This window comes from Cryptomeria japonica, chromosome 11, assembly GCF_030272615.1.
Source record: "Cryptomeria japonica chromosome 11, Sugi_1.0, whole genome shotgun sequence".
Classification (NCBI taxonomy): domain Eukaryota; kingdom Viridiplantae; phylum Streptophyta; class Pinopsida; order Cupressales; family Cupressaceae; genus Cryptomeria; species Cryptomeria japonica.
In genome coordinates, this window is record NC_081415.1 from 205259 (window position 1) to 230244 (window position 24986).

Sequence of the window (24986 nt, forward strand, 5' to 3'; positions counted from 1 at the left end):
TTAGCTCTCAAGTGAGGTATGGCGAAGTCTTCCCTTGTCTTGAATTTTGAATCTTGATCGTCATATCTTAAATTTTGAATTTTGAAATTTTGAATTTCCTGTAGCTCAATCGAATTTAGGAAATGATAACTCAAAGACTTATCATGAAGTTTCCTAAATTCAATCTCTAATCTAATCTATGTTTATACATTGCAAAATCTATTACTTATTATGAAATGTTGTGTAGGTGTTACAATGGCGACCCCAAAGGCGGGAGCATCCACTAGTCGTCCAGCTCTCATGAAGGAAGATCAGAAGATCGAAGAATTGGAGACCAAGATCGTGTCGAAGTGGAGCAACATTGGAGATACCAACTTGGGCAACTTCAGTGTGAAGAAGTTTCGAGAGGTCCCCTGCATTGGCAAGCCATCACCTGTCGCAAGGAGAATAATTGAAAGTGGCATTATCAAGGCGGCCGGTTTCCCTCCAGCAATCCAGTGCCATGAGTTGATGATCGAGTGTGCTCGCCATTATGATCCACAGTCCAGATCGATAGTGTCCAAGGAAGGAGACACTTTTGCTTATCTTTTAGAGGAAGCTATCAGTGAAGCTCTTCACTTGCCAGAACATAAAGATATGATTTATAAAAGCTTAGAAGGGGCCAGGTCCATGTACGAAGATGATCCAGACACTTGCCTAAGCATCATCAACAAGAATTGGTTACTCAAGAGTCGTCCTCGCCTGAGCAAGATTCCGAACACACCACATAGGATTGACTTCCAGGAGGAGTACAGAGATTTGATAACACTACTCAACCGAGTTACAGGGGCCCCTCAAGCCTTCTATTTTGAGAAGTGGATGTTCTACTTCATCCAAGTGATAGTTCAGGGAAAAGGAACAATCCATTGGGCTAGAATGATTAGCCATTGCTTGGACGTACAGTTAAGGAGATTGAAGGCTACCAAGTCTTTCCACATGAGTTCATACATCATATATGCCTTGATCAGGAGCTTTGAGTATGCAGGACTATCTCACAGAGGAGTGATTGGAAGAGGACCTGGCGAGGTCAGGGTTTGTGATTCCTATGTTCACTTGCATCATCCGCCAAGGAGTAACTACAAGTTAGTCAATGATACATTCACGATGAACATCACCAAGATATTGCAAGGCGGGATTCACAACTGGTTATCTCAGGACGCACAAGAGCTTGTGAAGAGGTACGGTGCATGGTTTATCCAATTCCAGAAATTTACATATATTAGAGTTCATGGATGTCCTTCACCCCCCTACATGTTGCCGAGATATCCGACAGACAGAATTGTGTTACTTGAGGTAACAAGACAGTTGGCAGCTTATGTGAAGGCATTCAGACACAGACATGGAAATGGAGTTCCTGTACCTATCATATTAGGCAATTCAGTTGAGGTATGTCCTAATGCTCTAGCCATGGATGATGCAGAGAAAGAGTTAGCTTTATATTCATTTTCATTCTTTGCCTTGAGAGAAAGCTTTGATCCATATGGGTATATAGAAGAGACAGTCGGAAGAAAATATAAGCATGAGTTTCAGATAGAGGACTTTGTGATGAATCTCTTGGATGACCTTGAAGTGAAAAGAAAGATGCATTCTAGATTGCCTTTAGACTTCATCGGGAAATGCAAGATTTACAGAGTGGCCGACCAAGCTCAGGACAGTGGCAGACATCTCCAATCATCTTATGATCGAGAAAGCAAATCAGTGAGGCTAGATTGGAATGAACCCGAGGTTGTGGATCTAGATGCTTTGATGGCTCCAGTTTTATCTTGCACTCGCAGATGGGTTGATGTGCAGCATCAGAAGTTGAGAGAACAAGGTATATCTATGACTTTCACTTTGGAAGAGAAACTAGTTGAAGGAGGAGCAAGTGTAAGTGAGGGTAATCCTAATCCCAGAAATACAAGCGAAGGCAACCTTCGAAGTGTAAGTGAAGGCAACCCCCATCCTAGAGGCTCGAAGAGGAAAGAGAGACCTAAGAAAAGAGAATCTTCCAAGAAGAAGCAAGAGGCCAACCGAGATCGTTCATCCGGCACATCTTCTCGACATGAGAAGAGGACACTTGAGATAGAGGAGTCTATGGAATCAATGGTACAGAACGATAAAGAAGGACAAGCACCTCGAAGGTCACCAAGTGGGTCTCTCCAAGCTAATGAGCTACATGAAGATAAGGAAGATAATGAAGTAACGTCTCCTCTCAGAGAAGAAGAAACATTGCCGAATGAGATGCAGGTTAGAGAAACAAGATCGGCCATCCCAGATTGGTTAAAGGAAAGACTTACAAGGGTGATTGTGATCGAAGACGAGGATAGTGTGATTGATTTAGAGAGCCTTGTTGGAGATTCTCAAAAGATGACAGAGAGGAGGAAGGCTACTAAGATGTCCAAGATGATCAGAGATGAGACAGGATCCAGGAAATTGCAGATAGCTACACCGGCAGTGGACAAGTATGAAGGTGAGATCCTCGCAGAGGAATATGATGTAGAGACATTTGAGCTTGGTCCACCCACAGCCGAACAGACGTTGGATGATGCCACTGATTCATTTGAGGCACTTAAAGACAAGCTTAGGGAGGAAATGGAAAAGAATAGGAAGCTTGAGCGAGAGGTCAGTGCTTGGAGAGGCTACTTTAGCCATCTCAATCAGCCTTTGAGACGTCAGGATCCAACAGTATCTCCTACACATGCACTTCCCCTTGAATTAGTTGGCGAGGCAGAGAGAGTCAGGAGTTTGGTTCAGCTTATGAGCTCGTGGATTGACAAATCCCATACAGTTGCTATTGAATTTGCAACAAGGATGATGCAGACCATTCACCGAGCTCTTCAGGTTCTTGAGGTCATCCACAACTTGATGATAACTGTAGTTGCTTTTGCTCATACTAAGGATGTTATCATTCCTGTCCTGCAAGTAATCAGACAAACATCAAGGAAGGTTCTAGTGCAAGAAAAGATAATGGATGGAGGACCTCATAGTTTACTTTAGTGGTCGACTTTACTCCAGATGAAGGAAGTTCTCTTCGAGGACATCAGTACTAGATGCAATCATGTTGAGGAAGTTATCCACCCGATCCAGGACAGAGTGTTTGAGGTACTACGTACTATTCTTGGCAGGAGGATCGAAGTTGAGACAGATGTGGATTTGCAGGAATTGGAAGATAGAGTCAAGGTCATCTTTTGCAAAGATGAGAATGTTATTACAAATGAGCAACGAGATCAGATGTTTGCCACCATGCTCCTGATTGAGAAGACCAAGGAACTTGAACCTGAATGGGACGCTGCTCTTCTCAAGGCATTTGATCAGGTCATCCACTTAGAAGAACGAATGAGGAATCTTCCCGAGATTCCAATTGCTGAGATCGAAGGAATCGTGTCTAGATTCATTGCATATGCTAAAAAGGAGCATTGGAAAGGGAATAAGATTCTAGATGAGAGGTTGTTATAGATGATGTGGCACCTTAATTGTCATTGGTCTATGTCTCCTAGATTTTCGTGCCAAATTTAATATTTGGCTATGCATTTAATATTGTGCAATAAAAGGGGAACTTTTGTAATAAAACCCTAATTAGGGTTTAGGTGTCACAATCTTGGCCATTGATCTTCTTTTGATCTGGACCGTTCATTGTAATTGAGGATGCTATATATACCCTCATTTCTTTTCATTTTGAATCTAGAACTAAAAAAAACTAGAGATTAGATATCAGCATTAGTGATTAGAGATTAGCAATTTGATAGAAGCAAGTATTTTGCAGTAAGATTGAGCTTTGAAGAAGGAATTTCAAACAATTGTTGTTCATGATGGCTTTGAGATCAATAAAATATTGAAGTTATGGTGTTTTATTGCAATTCTTGTGGTTATCTTCATGGTTGTTCGTTTTCTTGAATCATTCTCAATCAAAGTAGTGTTTTAATTTGAAGGACAAAGTGTTGGACTTGATCGTCGGTGAGATTCACTTTCCAAACCACTAGCTTCTTGCTGATTGTAGGAACGCCTTGCGTGGTCAACTGGATCAAATTGAATCACTTAAACTTTCAATCATTGTTGTATCTTGGATATGTGCCTTCGTTGTAGTGTCTAAGATCCTTGATGAATTGAAAAAAATCATTTGTTACCTTAGAAGATCGCATCAATTTCAATTGAATTGTTATTTTATGGCAATATTGAAGTTGGCAGAATCTTGCCAAGTCTCGTCCACATTGAGTCATTCTTAGGATTAGATTAGACTAGATCCCTTGCAAGCCCTATTCTTTTGATCTTTTTTGAGAGCTTGTTAGTATTAGGAAACCCTGTTCCTGCAGTTCGGATTTGGCGTAAGACCCCTTGATGAAACAGCAATCACAATGGCCACTGGTGCTTATCCACATGTAGAGACCCTACTTAAAAGAACATTGAAGTCACCCTAGCTGATCCTTCTTGCGATATCTTCAGCAGTTAGAGATTTTATTCAAGAGAGGATAAGGTACCCTTGGGTATTTTATTCTGTGTATGATTGTGTACAAAATACACGTCAACAGGTCCCCATTTGCAATGGGGCGATGTGTGAATATGTCACAACAAGACCCTACATACAATAACCTTGGAGTTACTTCGATTGATCCTTCAGGGAGATCTTCAGTAGTCGGGAGCTTTATTCAAGAGAGGATAAGGTACCTTTAGGTATTTTATTCTGTGTTTGGTCGTGTAGAAAAGACACATCAACACAGTCATTGATTATTTATTAGATAAATTAAATGGAGCTATATTTTTACAAAGTTAGATCTTAGATTGGGTTATCACCAAATTCGAATTAAGGAAGAAGACATTCCCATGACAACATTTAGGACTCATGAGGGTCATTATGAGTTTTTGGTGATGCCTTTGGATCTTACTAATGCACCATCTACATTTCAAAGTTTGATGAACTTCATCTTTACGAAATTTTTGAGGAAGTTTGTATTAGTGTTATTTGATGATATATTAATTTATAGCGAGACATGGGAGGAACATTTACATCATGTTGATATAGCACTACAAGTTCTTCAAGATCAGTAGCTATATGCTAAGCCTTCCAAGTGTGCTTTTGGTCTCAAGGAGGTGGAGTACTTGGGATACGTAGTTTCACATAAAGGTGAATCTTAAGAAAATTAGGGCTATTGTGGAATGGTCTATTCACAAAACCATTAAGAAATTAAGGGAACTTTTGGGGGTTGATTGGGTGCTATAGAAGATTTATGTAGACCTATGGTTGTATAGCAGCACCACTCAACTCTATTGAAGAAGGATTCTTTTCAATGGAATGAGTTAGCTAATGCAGCATTTGAGAAATTGAAGGAGGCCAGCTGCACTACTTCAGTTCTTGCTACTCCTAACTTCACCAAGGATTTTATTATGGAATATGATGCTTTTGGTAATGGTATTGGAGCAGTTCTCATGTAGGAGGGTCGGCTCATTGCCTTTGAGAGCCATCAATTAAAAGGTAAGAATCAACTCGAGCCTATTTATGAGAAGTAGATGTTAGCTAAATTTTATGTAGTAAAACAATGGAGGCCATATCTAATTGGAAGACACTTCAAAGTTAAGATGGTAGCCTAAATTTTTTTTCGGAACAAAGATTATGTTAAGAAAAGCAACAAAAATGGGTCACTAAGATGTTGGGTTATGACTTTGAGATCATATACAAGGAAGGCAAGGAAAATATTGTGGCAGATGCATCATCCAAGAAGGATGAAAAGGATGAAGCTGTATTGTGTGTTGTTTCGATATTACAAGCTGATTGGGTGTCATATGCTAACAAAGTGGAAAAATTATGTTGCTACAGGTAATCTCATTCAACAATTAGAGTGATCCAAGTAGTTTAGATAAGTTTTGTTGGAAGGGAGATGCTTTGTGGGATAAAGAGCGATTATACCTATGCAAGAATTCCACTCAAACAAAAGATTCTCATAGAACTTCATGAGTCTCCAATAGGTGGTCATTCAGGATTTTTGAAGACATATTTCATTGAATCAAGGAAGACTTCTTTTGGGAAGGACTAGAATGGGATGTTAAAAAATTTGTGGTTGAATGTTGATTTGTCAAAGAAATAAAGGGGAGACAATTAAGACACTAGTCTCTTGTAGCCCTAAGTTATTCCTAGCCAGCATTGGGAAGAGGTCTCCATGGATTTCATCACAGGTCTCCCAACATATAAAGGTAAGAATGTCATCATGGTAGTGGTGGATCGCCTCACTAAATATGCCCATTTTATTTAATGATCACATCTTCTTATAACAAGAACATTGTCGAAAGCATTTTTGGAGAATATACAAAGGCTACATGGTACGCCTAAGGTTATTGTTGGTGACCGTGATCCTATCTTTACTAGTAAATTCCAAATAGATTTATTCTGATTTTTGGGAATTCAATTAGCTCATAATTTTTCATACAATCCTCAATCTGATGGGTAAATTGAGTTTGTTAATACGTGTTTGGAAGGATATCTACGTTGTTTCATTTCAGATAAGCAATCACAATGGGTAGATTGGCTACCACTAGCAGAATGGTAGTATAACACTTCCTTCCATTGTTCATAAAAAATGTCTCCTTTTATGGCACTATTTGGATAATAAACCTTCTTCCATCACATCATCATTGAGGGTGTCACCAAGAGTTCAAGCTGTGGAGGACCACATGCTTCATCAACAAGTACTTTTAGGACTCAAGGAGATTTTGGCCATGACACAAAATCGAATGAAGTAGCAAGCAAATCAACATCGTGTTGAAGAAGCTTTGAAGTGAGGGATTGGGTGTTCTTGAGATTGCAACCTTATAAGAAAATACAATTGAAGCAAACAAACAAAGAATAATAAGTTGTCATTGAAATATAAAGGCCCATACTAGATCATAAAGAAAATATAGGTAGTATTTCCTACAGGTTGGAGTTGCAACCAACAACCAAGATACATCCAGTTTTTCATGTTTCTTGTTTGAAGAAAGTAACAGGGAAAACATCCCTACAAAGACAATATTACTAGAGCTTGATGAAAAAGGAAGAATCATATTGGAACCAAAGTTCATTCTACAAACACGTACAAAGAAGTTGAGGACTAGAATACTTAATGAATATCTCATTCAGTGGAAGAATCTACTAGTTGAAGATGCCACATGGGAAGATGAAGAGTTCATTTAGAAGAATCCACAATTAGTTAGCATCGAAGACAATTCTTCTTTGAAGAGGCGGGGGGCATGCTATGCCCTTAATCCTAGAGTATACAGATGGTATGAGTAGTCGTATTGTGGCTATCTTAACTCCTAATTAAGTCATATTATCATTATTATATTGCTATTTAGCTAGTTAGGTCAGCCTTGGGCCTATATAGTCATGTTTAGGTTAATCCGGGTGATATCCTAGGCATAAGTAGGGTATATATAGGAGGTAGTGAGTCTAATTTGTCATCATATTGTGAAGCGTGTTCTTATTGGAGTTATTTGAAGGTTCACCCCCTTGAAGTGGGTTATTACTTCTAGATATTATAAAGCAATTGCAACATATTTCATATTTATCTTCCTCATTTGTACAAGTTATTTCATTACATTTTTTCCATGCCAAGCTCTTCCCCAAGGTGATCTCTAGGTCTGATTTGCATAGTAGTGACCTAGTTGGAGGCGTTTGTAGGCCTGCCTACAATGTTGAAAGTCTAATTCCAAGTTGTCCTGGAGCTGAGGTGTGAAACCCTTAGTCAATTGCCCAAATCTTGTAAAGGTGACGCAAACGAGCTTGGGGATAAGCCCAAACAAGTAGCCAAGTCAACTCACATTCATTTTAAATAGATACAATTCATGGAATAATATGCAGGTTCATAACAACAAAGTAAACCTATTCTATATTCAATTGAAATCAATATTGCAGACATCAAACTCAAATTCATTCATCTGTAAAAATATTACAATCCATGATATTTCATGGCTTCACACATTCACCTTCATATCTACTCTCTTTCTCTGTCTTGATCTGCACTCTTTCTCTGACTTAGACTGCAAGAAACTCTTCAAACTTTGCTTGCAATGCTTGCCCTTTTCTCATAGATTACTCTTCAAACCCTACTTCTATAGAGGCATCCAACTCCTCTTCTACACCTCCTTTCTTTTAATTCTGTGTTGAATGCTAATTAATTCATCCTCAAAAGGCATCCCAACTCTTCATTTCCTTCTTCAATGTTTCGTCTTCACTTCAATAAGCTTGCCTTTTCAATTTTCTCCAGCATAGATGTCCAATATCTCTGACAAGAATTAATTTATAACTCCTTTTCATGAAAGATAGTACCAAGAAGAGATAACGTATTCTCAAATTTCAAATTGTTGTTTAAAGTTTTAAACTTTAAATTTGGAGAGCCTTCATATTCATCTCATTTTAAACATAGGAACCAATAGTTTTCCCAAGTCCACCAATTTAATATTAATTGTGTTAGAGGGTGCAAAGGATGCTTGGAAGCCTCACAAAAGTGCATAAAAAATTGTTGACAGATCACTTTTCAGTGTTCAATTTGAATATGCACACATCTTCCAATTGTTCTAAAAACTTGAACATCTAGAGTTCCCACCTTCATCTATGGGAGTACATGTGGATCCAAATTTTTTCAATAGAAATAACATTCTACAATTTAAGCCAAAATCCCCAAAAAAGCCATTTCTGAACACTAGTATTTTGACCCCTTTTCCAACATTTCAAATTTTGCAATTTTGCACCTGTGAGTGACTTCTCAATTATGTGAGATTCCTAAAACCATCATAAAAGACCAAAAAATTAGAAAACAAAAGATAATATTTTTTTTTGGCGATACCAAATTGCTTGTGGACCTGGATGCTCTTGCATCAAAAGATGAGGCTCAACACCCTTGATCTTACTGTTGTAGATGTGCAGTAACCTCATAAGTCCTATATTTGCCCACAATTGATTTTATCTAAGTCGTTTGGCCCATTTTAGGTGGCTAGTGATTCAAGTCTGAGTTTAAGATATGGCAGCCCACGTGATGCTTGCAAGGCTCCAAATTTTTCATAGAAACCCTAGATATCAATCCTCTGTTGCTTCCCAATCACTTTGCCTAGTGTTGCTTCCCAATCTCTTTGCCTAGAATTTCCAGGTCATCCAGTGATAATAGTTGCTTAACTTCAATTGTTGGTGGGTTTGCCCTCCTAATTTCTTCAACTTTGCCCTTACTGTTGGTCAAACCCATATTTGCATTGAAGATTCAAGAAAGAGTGAAATGTTAGAAAATGGTTCACAAGGAGTTAGGAAGATAGTTGGATAGGATTAGGGTTTAATATAACCTTCCCACACTTGCCAAGGGTGCCATTTTGCAAGTGTTGGAAAATTTTGCCAAACTCTAGATAGATCCAATGACCAGCAAAAAAGCAATAAATATGATGCCTCATGTGGTGTGTGGCTTAGTTTAGATGACAAAACAAAAACTTGGCCAACCCAAATTAGAATTCAAAATTAAATTCATTTATTAATTTTTAATATTTAATTATTTATGACAAATATTTATATATTTGAATATATACATTATAAAAAAAGGCAGATTAGGGTGGCTTTCAAAAACATCTTTGTTTGGGTCTATTGTAGCCGATCTATTTTGGGAGAGTCATGAGAAACATTGTATTACAAACCCTCCTATGTTTCCCTTCTCCATAACTTGAAGCAGAAGAGAGAAAATGTCAATGATTCTTGTCACACTTGTATAATTAGTTGTTAGCATAAGGATTCTTATTTATTCTTCACCAATAATTAACATAATTGAATTATCTACCTAATCTGTACAATAATCCAGTGATTAAGCAAGGCCAACTAAACAAGTTGTAATGTCCTTCCCCTCTAATGTTAGTCGTGCCTCGACGACTATATGATATAGAAAATAATTATCACAATGTTAAGCATTCAAAATTGATATTATTCGGGGTTGCCCTGTAGTGCAACGGTTAGTTGCAAGCAACATTAATGCTATGATTCAGGTTCAAATCCCACCTAGTTGAGCCATGTGGATGCAGGTTGGAGCAGAATGGAGAGATAAGGAGTAGAGTGGAGGGATAAGGAGCGGAGGATGGCACAAGAGATATAAGGGTGTTATTGCCAAACAACTTTGAGGATGAGATCCCTCAAAAATGTTGCTTCACTGGTTCATAGCTCCAATCAAAAGCATTTATGTCCTTGGCCCCTTACCGATCAAAAACAAAAATTGATATTATTCTACATTATTTTTTTTTGTAAGATTCATGCATGTGCTTATCATACCTTTATAGCTTGACCATATTGATAGGTATTTCTCAAAAAAGTACTTGATGTGTTCCTTAGGTCTAATCACCATTCAAACACTTGGACTAGTGTTAGCTCACTACACAAGACAATTTTTCTTGGGAGATCTCAAGTGTGAATCGTTTCAATATCCAACATTATTAAATATATAAGCAATCATGTTAAGATTTAAAATAAATCGCTTACAGAGTCTTACAACTGAAAGTATCATTAAGCTAGATCAAAGTTTGATCATTTATAATTCATAAACTACACATGCTTGCACTCTAAATTATTCATAAAATCTTTTTAGACAACATTACTTTATCACAATTGGGAAGTAAGCTACACATAACTGAAGTAGATGGAACCTTTTAGGATATAACTTTCAAATTTTAAGATCATCATCTTGCTTATCTTTTTAACATGGTTAGTTGTTATACAACCAAATTATTATCTCAATCTTTACCTTTCTTTCACAGAAGATTGGAATAAATAAATCATTTATCTTTCATCAGATAAGAATCAAGCTATCTCATTTAAAACTTTCATGCCTGAATAGTCGATGAATAAGTGCTTTCATCTTGTCAATCATGTGACCTAAGCAATATGTTTATCTTGTCATTTATGCCTATTTGCATGTGACTTGAACAATATGTTCATCTTGTCATGACATGTGTGAAATTTATGGTATCATGAAGTAACTCACACTTGCAACTTATTAAATGCTCTAGCAAAAATATCTTTGCAAATGAACTTTTATTCATGAAGTGATTCAAGCTTTGGCCAAAGCAATTCATTCTTTATTTATTTCCTCAAGATAACTTGTAAGGCACTTAGCACCCCTTCAACACAGGATCCTTTTCATCAAGAAATTACACTTATTTTATAACTAGATCATATTTTATCTCTGTTTTATTAGCAATTGAAATGTTATACAAGGCATCTCATACTACATAGATTTATCACTAGCAAGTAGGTCACACAAAATGGTATACTTAACCTTAAACTCAAAACAATCACACAACTTAAAATCAGTCATTGCAGAAGGTTTAATTAGTAATTGAACTGTTATACAAGGCATCTCATACTACATGGAGTCGTCACTAGCAAGTAGGTCACACAAAATTGTATACATATCCTTAAAACAATCACAGAACTTAAAATCAGTCATTGCAAAAGTTTTAATTAGGTTGTAGTCTCAGAGTCGATCTTAGCATAAATAGAAGTTTATGTGATTTCCTACTTATATCAAGCTCATCAGTAAGCCATAATCATGAAATAAATCAATCACTAATCGTGCTCAGTTCATGTGTATTTTCAATCAATAATAATCAAACAACTAAATTTGAAGTCATTCTTTCATGCACTCACATCATAGATTATTGCTCTTCCGACAATGAAAATAGATAACAATATAAGTCAACCTTGTTTTAGGTCATTGACTTCCAGCCATTGATCATACTCCATTACTTGATTCCCACACCGAATCATCTAGGAAAAAATAAGATGATCCTATTTCCTCCTACTTGATTCTGAAACTGAACCCTTTAAGAAGCAACACGATTATAGATCATTGTCATGTCCCCTCCTTGATCGTTATATATATTTACTAAATGAAATAATTAATATAATAAAGACCAATGGATGATTATTTGAAATTTATTTATTTATTAAATATTATTATTTAATTAATATTTATTAATATTTATTTCTAAAAATATTGTTGAAATTTTCAAATAAAAATAAATTAATATATTACAAAAACAATATACATATTCTTAATTATAAACACAATGTATATATTTAAAATAATAATAATAAATATATAATTGTGAAGACCAGGAGAAATTTACTTTGTGTGTTGTATCTAATTTGATCTGCTTATTTTGTGTGTTGTATCTAATTTGATCTGCTTATTCAAGCACTACGACGGTATGGAGAAAGCATCAATAATTGTGATACCCAAGGTGTCACGATTATGCCATTACCACTAAATATATCTTCTTTGAATGCATCTCTAATTGGCTGAATTGATCCTAATACCCGATGGCCAATTGATATTTACGATGGTATATGAATAAAGCATTTCATATTCTTACTATGAGAATCGGTCCCACTATAGAGACACATATATTCTTATCATCCAAATGATTATATCAAACGAATCCTTCAATAAGTTCTACGATATTGTTGAATATGTCTATTCCATAAAGCCCGTAGAAACAAACATTAATCTATCAAAAATCACGTACATTTTCATATTAACTCATCCTTATAGTAATCAGTATAAGTATGTTTATTTTGACCAACGAGTGTCCCTAAGGCCATCGTATAACAACCGAACTCATGCTATTTGTATATAAGCGGTGATCTATATATAAACACACATCAATACCGACAGTTGACTTTATTAAGCCATGATTCGTATATTATAAACAAACACCAAAATATAGCGATTATAACAATAGAGGTATGATCTGTTAGGAAGTATCGCTTCTCTTTGGAAAGGCATGTCTTTTAAGGACATGCATATTTTGGAAGAGATATATGAAGATGAAGGAGGAAGGATAGAAAGGAGACAGGAGAATAATATGGCAGTGACAGGTACGAATTTCCTTAACTTTCTGATTTTAACATTTAATATGATAGTCAGCATTATTAATTAAAATAAAATCTGTGCATCAATGAAAATAAATTAAGTGAACATTCTTAAATAAAATAATGACAATTAAAATGAGATATGTATATCTCTGTCAAACAGTATTAATTCACAGCACTGTCAAACATAACATATAAATATATGCCTGTAAGGATACATAATAGTATAATACTCTTAAATTTGGGTCTGCACAAATTATTGTAATGCTGTGAATATAAAGGATAATAAATTGATTGTAATGAATGAACACTTCATGTTATATATTAACAAATATAAATAATGAACATTTAATTATATACATTAATAAATATAATTAGTACTTATTTAATGTATATGTTAACAAATACAAGTAATTAATATTTTTATATATATATTAATGAATAGATAATTTAATATATATGTTAATAAATATAATTAATGTATATTTAATATATGTTAATGAATATTTTTATATTAAGGAATGGTTTTTTAGGAATATGTGTAAACATATGTTAAATGGATATGTGAAAATATATGTTAATGAATACATATTAATGAACAATTAGGAATATACGTAATAAATAAATGTGAATATTGGTTAATGAACATTTTTATGAAAATATGTTAGGGAATACATGTTAAATCAGGAATATGTAAATGTGGATTATAGAATGGAAAATAGTAATCAAATGCAAAAATGTATTATAAATGTGATTATATGATGGAGGTTATAGGGAGGAGACTCATTTAGTCTAAGGGAGGGATTATGATAATCCCTAGGACATTATATATACTGAAAACTGATATGCATATGTATGGCTTGGTTGGTTAAACTCAACCAAGAAGAGATGGATTTGGCCGGTCCCCTCTGAGGACTTGGATGATGAAGGCATCACTCAAGGCAAGGAATAGACAAAGGTCTTCCTTGGATGGCTTGGGTGTAAGAGGTTACACCCAAGACAGGATTCGAACTCATCTTCAATTTCTTGGAGGGCTTGGAGCTAAGGGGTTCCAAGAGGGCGAGCTTCGCGACCGCCTAAGGACATCTTGGAACCAAGAGGCGAGCTTCACGGTGTTGATTTTGTAACTAGGTTAGGAAAATAAATAGGATTTGGATTGCCTTAAGGCATCATCCGAATCCTTATAGGGCAGGGCCCTATCTATTGTATTTATATGTAATGTGTAAAACAAATAGAGCTGGGCCCTATTCCATTGTTGTCTAAATCCCAAAAGGGGGGTTGGGCCCTGCTTCATTAAGGAGGCGTGTAAATAGGGCTGGGCCCTATCTCTATGTACACAAACTCGAATAGGGTTGGGCCCTTTATCTCCTACATGCCAAGCAACATGAAACATGTTCATCATATTATAGGGCCGACCCTATATCACTTCATGTAACGTGTGGTCCTAAATAGGTGCGCTCCCCTTGCAATATAACTTAGTCATTATTAAGATGCCAAAATAGGGCAAGACTTAAGGCAACGTGTAAGCCTTATAATTGCAATTAAATCTTGGCACAAAACTTAAGGTAAAGCCGACTTGAATTGGTCTCCATGCCACATACAAATAGAGATTCATTTGTATGTATTCATCATTCAGTTTTATCATCATCAATGTGAAGTTAGCTCTACAAGATCTGGAGGTTAGCGAATATTCATTGAAGGCAAGTGAACCACCTCTGAAGATCAGCGAATTACTTCTGCCATCAGCATTTGCCATACATGCGATCTTGGACAGTGAATACATTGAAGAGGATAGCGAGTTCCTCTTGAAGGTCCACAAACATCATTAGGTCTGCAATCTTCAGTGAAGAACTACGAAGAGCTGGAAGTTGTATGCTAATAAGTCTGTTATCTTCTGCTGTTACATTGTGCCCTAGCTGAGTTACGACTGTAACTCTAATTCTGCCCTAGGTTGACAGTTATATCAGATCAGTAATCTGATCTTTATTGCCATTGTATTCTACAATTAATAAAAGGATCTAGATCTAATTTGTTGCTTGGTTTTTCCTCCAAGAGGGAGGTTTTATATATATATATATATATATATATATGTTGTGTTCTAACAATTTGTTTGCAGGATAATGATCTCTAACTAGTAGGGACATTACAATCATGTAGATATCTCCACAATTCTAAGAGTTTTAAACTCTTAAACAAATGCAACTTCAATGTTGTAGACTCTCGCCCTAGTGCTGAACCCAGAATTCTAATACCACATGAAATATCCAACCAATTACACACTAATAAAGAATGGAAATTAGTGAATCAAACATTTGATGCTTCAACAACAATTAACATAATCAAATTATATACGTAATTAGTACAATAATCTAGGATTAAGCTAGGCCAACTAAATGGGATGTGACATCAACCATCCTTAAAAAAGCTAAACAAGATGTGGTGAAATATGCAAAGCAATGTTACTCTTTGAAAAAAGCAACGGACACATGTAAGTCAGGCCCTTCACAAACAAGCAACAAACAAGTATTTTGTAATGTGCCCTTTTCATCGATTCTTTGTGTGTTAGACCCACAAGGCCATTTCTATGCTTCTCGATAGGCGAGGGGTGATTTCTAGAGAAGCATATACTAGTGATGATTGGTTCTATTCATTTGTCCGTAGTATATTTATGAGTTTTGCTCCATTTCTTATATTTTAGGAGCTTTTCCTTAACTTTAGGAGGTTGGTTGGAGGTGGGATTCTCACCATTATTAGTCTCCTCATGGGGGATTTACTCTAAGAAGACCTCTTTATTTCTGACACCGTTCATGCATGCAAATATTTAAAGTGTACATCTTTGTTATACGTTCCTTGAGGATAAATTGTTCCTATTTCTTAGGGGCTTTTGGATGGCTATGGAGATAGGAGCATGCCATCTAGCTTGTCCTTAGATCTAGGTGTGATTCAACTATTTATAATGCTTTATCTATAGTGTTTTTCGTGAATGGTTGTCAAGTTATAGTTGATTTACGGGTGAGAGGTCAAGGTTTATTGGTTACTTGGGCAATTTCATGTTATCAAACTCACCAATGTTATGTGATATTTGATTTTTGAGTCATATTGAAAAAAATAATTTAAGTGGGTTAATGTGCAAAAAATATTCATTCTGAGTTATTGTCCAAAATGTGAAGGCATTCCTTAGTATTGTTTTTCTCTATAGGGCATGTAGACAATCAGCAAATGTAATCTCCAATACATAGTTTAAATCATATTATTGAAATTATTTTATGCTTTATTTTTATGTGGTCCAAAGTTTTTAGGATAGTGTTGTTTGTATCTTGTTGAATTTAACTGATTTTTGAGTGTCTTTACTGTTAAAAGGTAATCATTGCCATTGAAATATAAAATTGATGTAAGCTTGCTATTTGTTTTGAAATTTTGAAGTTTCACATGGGTACCCTAAATGATTCTCTATTGAAAGGAAAATATGATGCTACTTATTTTGTTATCTTTTCCTCCAGTAGTAGCTTTTTCAAGCTTTTGAATTCAAATACTTATTTATTCAAAAAATTATTATATATATTAAATCTAATCTTTTTTCTTTTTCCCTTTTCCATTTTTTTCAAGAAAAATCAAACTGCAATTTCTTTTTTGTTATTATTTTGGGCCAAAAATACTCTATTTAAGATTTTGAAAAGTTGATCAGAACAATTCTTATATATTTCTTTTCAACACAGATTCGTGGTTATGCATGGCCAGCTTTACTAGTTGGTATGGTTGCTCAAAGTGCCAGGTATGCAGATTGAACGGATTGCCTGCGTAATGCCAATTTGCCACTAGATAATGGATTAAACAGCTCGATTGTTTTACAACAAAGCAGAGTTAGATTTGTTGTAGTCAAGAAGCACTTAAAAAGATAGGCTAATAATGATGATCAAGTAGGATAAATAGTAACCCAAGCATTAACAGATGAGACAAATTCGACAATGTCAATGGAACTGGCACAATTTTAAGGGAAAACAGAGTGTCTAAACTCAGTGATATATCTTTATGATAGTCTTTAGATTTTTAATACTACATAATAAGAAATCAGCATAGAACACACTGTTGTACCCATACACAATTTTCGTAGTGTGCCAAACATCAAGTCAAATCATTTTTTTTTCATTGAAACAAATGGCTATATATCAAAGTTTGGCCCTGTTTGTCTGTGTTGATTTCTTCTGTATCGTTAAAGGATCATGAAATGAAGCTATGGAAGCCATCCATCACAACAAAGAAAGGTAATTTGTGTCAAATAAAATTGGTAATGCGGGGAATCATGTTTTCATTTTAAGAAGTCCAAAATTGCACTATGAGAGGCACAACTGTATGAGGCAGACACAAGTATACTTTCAAAGAATGGATGCACCATGAAGTGCACACCTTATAATGGAGAATTTGTTTGATATTTCAAAGATCAGATTTACATTGTTGTGTGTGCGCCTATGTCAAGGAAATATAATAATCCTACTAGGAAATATTGTTCCAAACTTGCAAATTTTCTGATTTATAGCATATTGTTAACCCCATAATCACTCTAATGGCCCTTTCCAACGTATTTTATTAACTAGTAATTTTCTTTAATATATGCTCATGAATATTTTGTCAAACAGCTGGTGGAACATTGAATTCTTAAGTCTTTCTGCATCTTAGTGCTTAAAAACAGCTGTTACTAATGTTTCATTGCATAAACATTTTTGCAAACACTTTACATTCAAAAAGAAATACATGGGCCTAACCCCATCCTTCTGCCCATAATCCATTTTGAGTCAGAAGGTGGACATAACCCCATCCTTTTGCTCATAATCCATTTTGAGCTAGAAAGTGGGCCTAACCCCATCCTTCTGCCCATAATCCATTTTGAGCCAAAAAGTGGGTCTAACCCCATCCTTCTTCCATAAGCCATTTTGTGCCAAAAAGTGGGCCTAACCCCATCCTTTAGGCCATAATTGATTTTGATCCAAAAAGTGGGCCTAACCCCACCCTTCTACCCATAATCCATTTAAGCCAGAAAGTGGGCCTAACCCCATCCTTCTGCCCATAATCCTTTTAGAGCTAGAAATTGGGCCTAACCCCATCTTGCTGCTCATAAATATGAAGAAGTCTTCTTTGAATAGGAGTGATATTCAACAAATTGCTTCCTTTCTTTTTCCAACACCTTTGAGCCCTTTGGCTAGTTTCTATTAACTATCTTTTGTTCCTCAAGCTGGCAGGAACGGTGCTCTGATACCATTTAGAATGCCCCCTTTTAGGATTGCCCTAAATCTTGTCGTTGTAAATATTAAAGTTTGCCAATTTTCTTCCTTACTAATTCTGATATTAGATATTTCTCCCTTGATCCACTGACTTTCTTGTCTTCTTTGATCTTATGCATGATTCTGTCATGTCCCCTCCTTGATTGTTATATATATACTAAATAAAGCAATTATTATTAATTGATATAATAATTAACAACAAATGATTATTTTAAATTTATTTATTAAATATTATTTAATCAATATATTAATATTTCTTACTAGTAATATTTTTGAAATATTCAAATAAAAATAAGTTAATATTATATTATGAACATAATTTATATATTATAAATTATAAACATAATTTACACATTCTTAATGGTAAACACAATTTATACATTTAAAATAATAATTAAATACAATAATAAATTAATTCTAAGAATATAAACACATTATTTAATTAATAATTTTATATTAATTAAGGAAGAATATTTATTATCAATTATTAATATATTTATGATATATTACCTGATCACTAATATAATTACAGACTGAAACTACTGCACATATTCATATTCATTAACGGTAAAGAAGCAACAATAATTATGAGACATAATATTAAGGCTGTGATTTGTTGAATACTAGAAAGCGATCAAGGAAAAGGAATAACTTCCTCGACAACGATTAGTTTTTGAATTAAAAACCATGACCTTTCTAAGTGGATATCACTCTTACAAAGGATGCATCTATTCAGGAAGGCACGGGGATATAAAGTGAAGTAAGGAAAGCGTGAAAAGGGGGGGATACACAAAGAGACTTTTAGAATGTTATACGTCAGAGAATTATATACTTTACATATATTTCAATAAGATATCAGAGATACCGATCATGATTAAGGAGGATATATAAAAACTTATCTTTTAATCTCATTACTCAGTTAAGCATTAGTATTCAAGGGCCAGTCAGGTTGCATATATTCAACGGTCAGTATTTTAGAACAACACCATCACAGTTACAGGTTCCCACAGCAAAATTAGGCTCAACAATATAGCATTATTACTACGATGTGATAGAGCGGGAGACATTGAAGGGAAATAAAAGGAAAAGCCGTTATTGGTGAGTGGTGCTACCAACGGTATGTCTATTCTATAATTATTACAGAATTTATGCTTCTCTCTATAAACTATTTTACAGCTATATACAATTATAATATTGTCTGAGATATATATGTTAATAAATATAAATAATGAACATCTATATATGTTAATAAATATAAATAATGAACATTTCAATATTTAGATTAGTGGTAATGCATGAATAGTTTATTATATATAAATAATGAACATTTCAATATATATATTAATGAATATAAATAATTAATATTTTAATACATATGAAATGAATATAAGTAATGAACAGTTTAATACATATGTTAATGAATGGTTTTTAGATGTTAATAAATAGGTATAAACATATGTTAATGAACACATATCAATGAATAGTTAGGAATATACATTAATAAATAAATGTGAATATTTGATAATGAACATTTTCTGAATATATGATATGGAATACATGCTAAATTAGGAATATGTAAATGTGGATTATGGAATGGAAAGTAGTAGTAATAAATTATAAAAATGTAATATAAATGTGATTATTAGACTATAGGGAGGAAACTCCCTTAGTCTAATGGAGGGATTATGATAATCCCTGGTAGGCAGTATATATTGAATATCTATATGCATATATATGGCTTGGTTGATTAAGTTTATCCAAGAAGAGACGGATCTGGCTGGTCCCCTCTGATGGACTTGGATGATGAGATGCATCATCCAAGGCAAGGAATTGATCAGCTATGATGGTCTTCCTTGGTATGGCTTGGATGTAAGAAATTACATCCAAGACAGGAATTGAATTAACCTTCGATTTCCTAGATGGCTTGGGTGTAAGAAATTACATCCAAGACAGGATTCGATTTCCTAGATGGCTTGGATGTAATGTAAGAAATTACACCCAAGACAGGAATCGAATTAACTTTCGATTTCCTGGATGGCTTAGGTGTAAGAAATTACATCCAAGATAGGAATCGAATTAACCTTCGATTTCCTAGATGGCTTGGAACCAAGATGGGTTCCAGGAAGGCGAGCTTCACAGCCGCCTAAGGACATATCACAGTACGGCACTCATATCCTTTTTATTAGATAAGAATTGAGATTAGTGTTAATTAAGTAATTTAAGTTAAATTGCAAATTAGATTGGTTATGTATATATTTTGTTGTGTTCTAACAATCTGTTTTGCAAGACAGTGATCTCTAACTATTAGGGACATTACAGATTCCTCCCCAAATGAAATCTCCTTTTTATATTCTCCAATGTGAGGGAGAGTAACACCTCTTCACCATGTCTGCCCTTTGCAATGGTCACAACCTTCATAATTATCATCCTTTGAAAGAGACAACTTTTCAGAATTATTACCCTTTTAAAAGAGTCATAATTCTTCATTATTTCTGTCTTTTTGAGAGAATCACTTCCTTATTTACTTCCCATTCCTTCTTCTTCCATTTAGCTTTCCTTAATTCCCATGCTCCATTCTTTTTCCCCTTCCACCTTTTCCTCTTTCAAATGAACTCTCCTCCCTTTTATATATCATGTTTGAGGAATTCACAACTCTTCATGTTGCATGCATCTTGACTTTTCATTAAACTTAATTAACTTGTAGTTATAGTATATTACCTTTTATTATTTATTTATTTATATTGTAATTTAGTTATTATTATTTATTATTAAATCCTATTTCAGAAAAGGGACATTACATCAATCCGCATTATGAAGCCCCATGGGAGATCATACAAGGCACCTCGAGCCTATCCATCAAGCCCAAGAGCACGGAATGATACCCACCATTCGGTCTCCCAGCCCCACTCGGCGTTACTACTACTCGAATGGAATCTTATGCTACTTGCACTCCGTGTATGTATATTGTCCCCTTCATAATGGGATAGTTCATTGCTTTAAATATTGAAGGGTCATATATATAAACTATTATGCCTAAATATCATATTGGCAATAATAGCAACATATATATACATTCACGCGGTTATGTTAAGATATTAATAATAATGACTGCTAGATATATTTGAATCTTTGTGTTGATGCTTATCGATGTGTCTTGTCTTCTTGATTGACAATTTAATAGGTAAATAAGACAAGTTTCTCCATAAATTCCATATATTTACCACTGTTCGCATTCCTGATTTGCTGCTCTAAATTTAGGTTCTGATGTTCAAATATATTTCCCATGATACCCCTCTTTCCAACCCTTTTTTATCTCCTACTTATACCATTTCAAAAGCCCAAGAGGTACGACTATATGAAATGAGGCGACCATTCAAATGAGGTCGGCTTTCCCAATATTTACTTTATTTCTGCCCTACATTTTTGGGTGATTAACATATATTAAATTTGACTTTTGTCTCTGTTGATGGTGTTTTTTTTGCACAATTGAACACAAAATAAAGTATTGAATACTCTATCCTCTCTTGAACAAAGACTTCTCAAATACTAAAGATTAGCAAAACAGGATCACTTGAGATGACTCCAAGGTTCTCGATGTTAGGTCTTGACGTGTTAGATAGCTTCAATGGTATAATGTATTTGTTGTACCTGCCAGGGGACTTACATAGTTGTTCTTTTCTAGATTCAATTCAAGCTCAAATGGAATGACGTTCTTTGAATGATGTTGCAATATCAATCTCTACTGCTACTATTGATCCTATAAAAAAATTTGAAAAAAGGAGTAAGGTTTAGGAATGCTACGCTAATGCTAAGAATGCAAGACAATGGACAACTTCAAGTGAGCTCAACTAAGCTTTGCTTTGACATGTTTTAAACATCGCCACTTCCAAGATCTTGTCATTTATCAAATTAATTGCCTGATCAACTTGGTTGGATCCACCGTTGATATCTTCAAATATGACCTTCCTCATGCGAAGCAAATTGCACTACTGCTGGAAATCAGGCGATTGCCTATCTTTCAATCTCCTTCATTCACCAATGTTTGCTTCAACGCCATCTTCATTACTTTCAATATGGGTATGGTGAAATCTCTAGTGTAGACGAAGGTATCATATGTTGTCATGAGTGCTTGAGTTCTTTCAAGAATTGCCATAGCTCTATCAAATATCTTTACTATCTCCCTTATGAATGCATTCACCCTTTTGAAAGTCTTATTGATCCAGGTGTCCATTAGTTGTGCTGAAGCTTTCATCTTTTCAAAATCATCAACTGAGTCAGTAGGAGGCAATGGCGGTGGCATAGCCGAAGGATCATGCTACCTCAACGGTATCTTGAGCTGCTAGAGATGACTCCTCAATATACTATTCTCTTTTTCCAACTTCTTATTCTTCTCTACTTCTAGCTTAAGCATGTCATGAACTGTCTTCGCTGTGTCATTCATATCTTCCAATGCCTGATTAGTGGTGGGAGGACCTAGATCAATAGCCTCCAAGTCATACTCTTCCTTTGTGATTTCATCCTTGGGTTTGTCTACTCTTGGAGTGGCAATCTGTATTATCCGAGATACTTTACCATCTCTTGTCATGTTTACCATCCCTTGTCATGTTTGACATTTTGGTTGCTTTCTTCTTCTCAATTTCTTGAGTTCTATCTAGGTAGCTGCCCAAATCAGAAGGATCCTCCTTTTCTACTATCACCTCCTTTGTCAACCTCTCCTCAAGCCATGCAGGAATAGCTGATCTTTCTTCTCCTACTTGCACCTTGTTCAATTGCTGATCTTGTTGAGGTGGAGACATAACTTCCTGATCTTCTTCTTCAATGCTCACATATGCATCACTGCCTACCCTATCATTGACTGACTTAGGTGGGACTGCTTTGTCTTGATTCACTGGTTGTTTTCCCTTGTCTGAACCTTTATTCTTGTTGTTTTGAATTGTAGATTCCATGGACTCATTCATTGCATGATCAATGCTCTCTCTAGATGGGTGAACTTTCTGGGCAATTGCCCAATTCGTTTCCATTTTGTGCACAAAAGAAGTATTGGTAGAAGGGCGGTGTTTTGAACTTGGCTTATGCTTCTTCTTTGGAGGCTCTTCTTTGTTGATTTCCTTCCTCTTGGAGCCTTTGGAACGAGCCAACTAGTTGGTGCTTCCACTCTGACTTTAACTTTTTGTCTCATCATCGCAAGACTCTACCTCTCCCATCAATTCAAATGTCAGCTGAGTGCCTTGACTCTTCAATACATGGGTTTGCACATTTACCAATCGCCTTGTGTATGATAAGACTAGCCTCTTAAATCCTTCAAGTTGGTGACTTCCACCTCAATCCAATTGATTTTCACTTCTTTATCTTTCTCTTGCTCATATACTGGTAAGAGGTGCCTTCCATTTTCCTGTGTTTGATCGGGAACATCAAAGACCTTGTTTGCTCTAACAATGACAATAGGTAGCCTCAAACACATTCTTTTCCTTATATCTAGATCATCTTTAGCATTCATGAAATGATCTTCCAATTGTCTCTGGAAAAGTATCGAATGAGATGGAGAGACTTCAATTCTTCATCCACCTTCTCTACCACTTGCAAAGATAGGCACACTTCCAATGACTGTTCAACTGAGATAAACTAAGCACCGAACTTCTCTATTAGCTCTTTCGCTTGTGGAGATAGTCTTTGATGAATGCCACCTTGCAACATTCTTGTGATGTGCATAATAAAAGCATCGTTCACTCTTCTATTATGTGTCTTGCCAGGATAATGCAACTGTGTGTATGACTCACATGCCTTCAATTCTTCGGCTCTTGTACCAACTAAAACTCTATAGATTAATCCTACATATCTATGAGTTTTGGCAAGTGAATATATGGTGTATGAGCTCATGTAGAATGTCTTGGTTCACTCAAGCCTCTTGAGTTGTATATCAATGTTGTTGCTAATAATCCTTGCCCAATTAATTCTCTCCTTCCAGTTGATATGATCTCCATAAGGTAGAACATCCAATTCTTAAACGGAGATGCATGGGGGGCTCCTACGATTGGGTTGAGTAATGTGATTAGATCATTGAATTCTTTCTTAAAGTTGATTTTGTGGAGCTTGGCGGGTATCTTGGATAAACTAGGCTTGCTCTTCAATAGCCAGTTGTAATGTCCCCTTCTCATTGATGACCTTCCAGTGGTCCATTAGCCTATCCCTGAGACTCGTAGGCTAGGTGGAATGAAGAATGAGGGGTCCAACATTGATGAAACGAGGACTTACTATTTTTAGTAAGTCAGGCAATTGCTATTCTGGTGATACTGTCCTACTGAGCTCTCCATGCTCTGTCTCTGGGCGCAAAGATCATGCTTTTCAGAGCATTAGTTCTTGACTTACTATTTTTAGTAAGTGGCAGTGTGGCATAATTTTATTTTTGGCAGTGGACAGGGTCCTGCTTTTGCAGCAGTTCAGTGGTCTTCCTGGCTCAGTTTCATCCTGGTTGTGATAATAATCAGTATGAGAGTATGTGATGCAACTAAATATTATTTCTTTATCCTAAGGTTTAATATTTAATTAATCTGATTAAGTGTTACTGATTATTGAATTTGGGATTAATGTCTATTTTTTCCTAAGTATTTGGCAAATTTCATTTTAAATAAAGAGATGTCGAAATTATTGAAGGAGATATTATTTTATGACTTATCTCTAATGTGCCAAGTGAAGTTCATGGGCCCATGCCTTTTTGGCGTGAGGGTTGATTTGAGGATATGGCGCCACTCTTGGGGTCCACGTAGGGTGGAATGTAAGGCAAATGAGAGAAGTGAATTTGAGGGAATTTGCATTTGGATTTGAGGGTATGAAGTTATAAATAAGAGACTTGG

General features: G+C 35.4%; 1 protein-coding gene across 1 annotated transcript in view; it reads left to right on the forward strand.

Moving 5' to 3' along the window:
* The window catches only part of LOC131075218 (protein DETOXIFICATION 46, chloroplastic), a 103373-nt gene that overhangs the window by 45439 nt on the left and 32948 nt on the right, over window positions 1-24986 (forward strand). The window contains exon 5 of the mRNA XM_058012050.2: window positions 16576-16631. Coding sequence (XP_057868033.2) covers window positions 16576-16631 — 56 coding nt within the window. The remainder of the gene's footprint in view (window positions 1-16575; window positions 16632-24986) is intronic.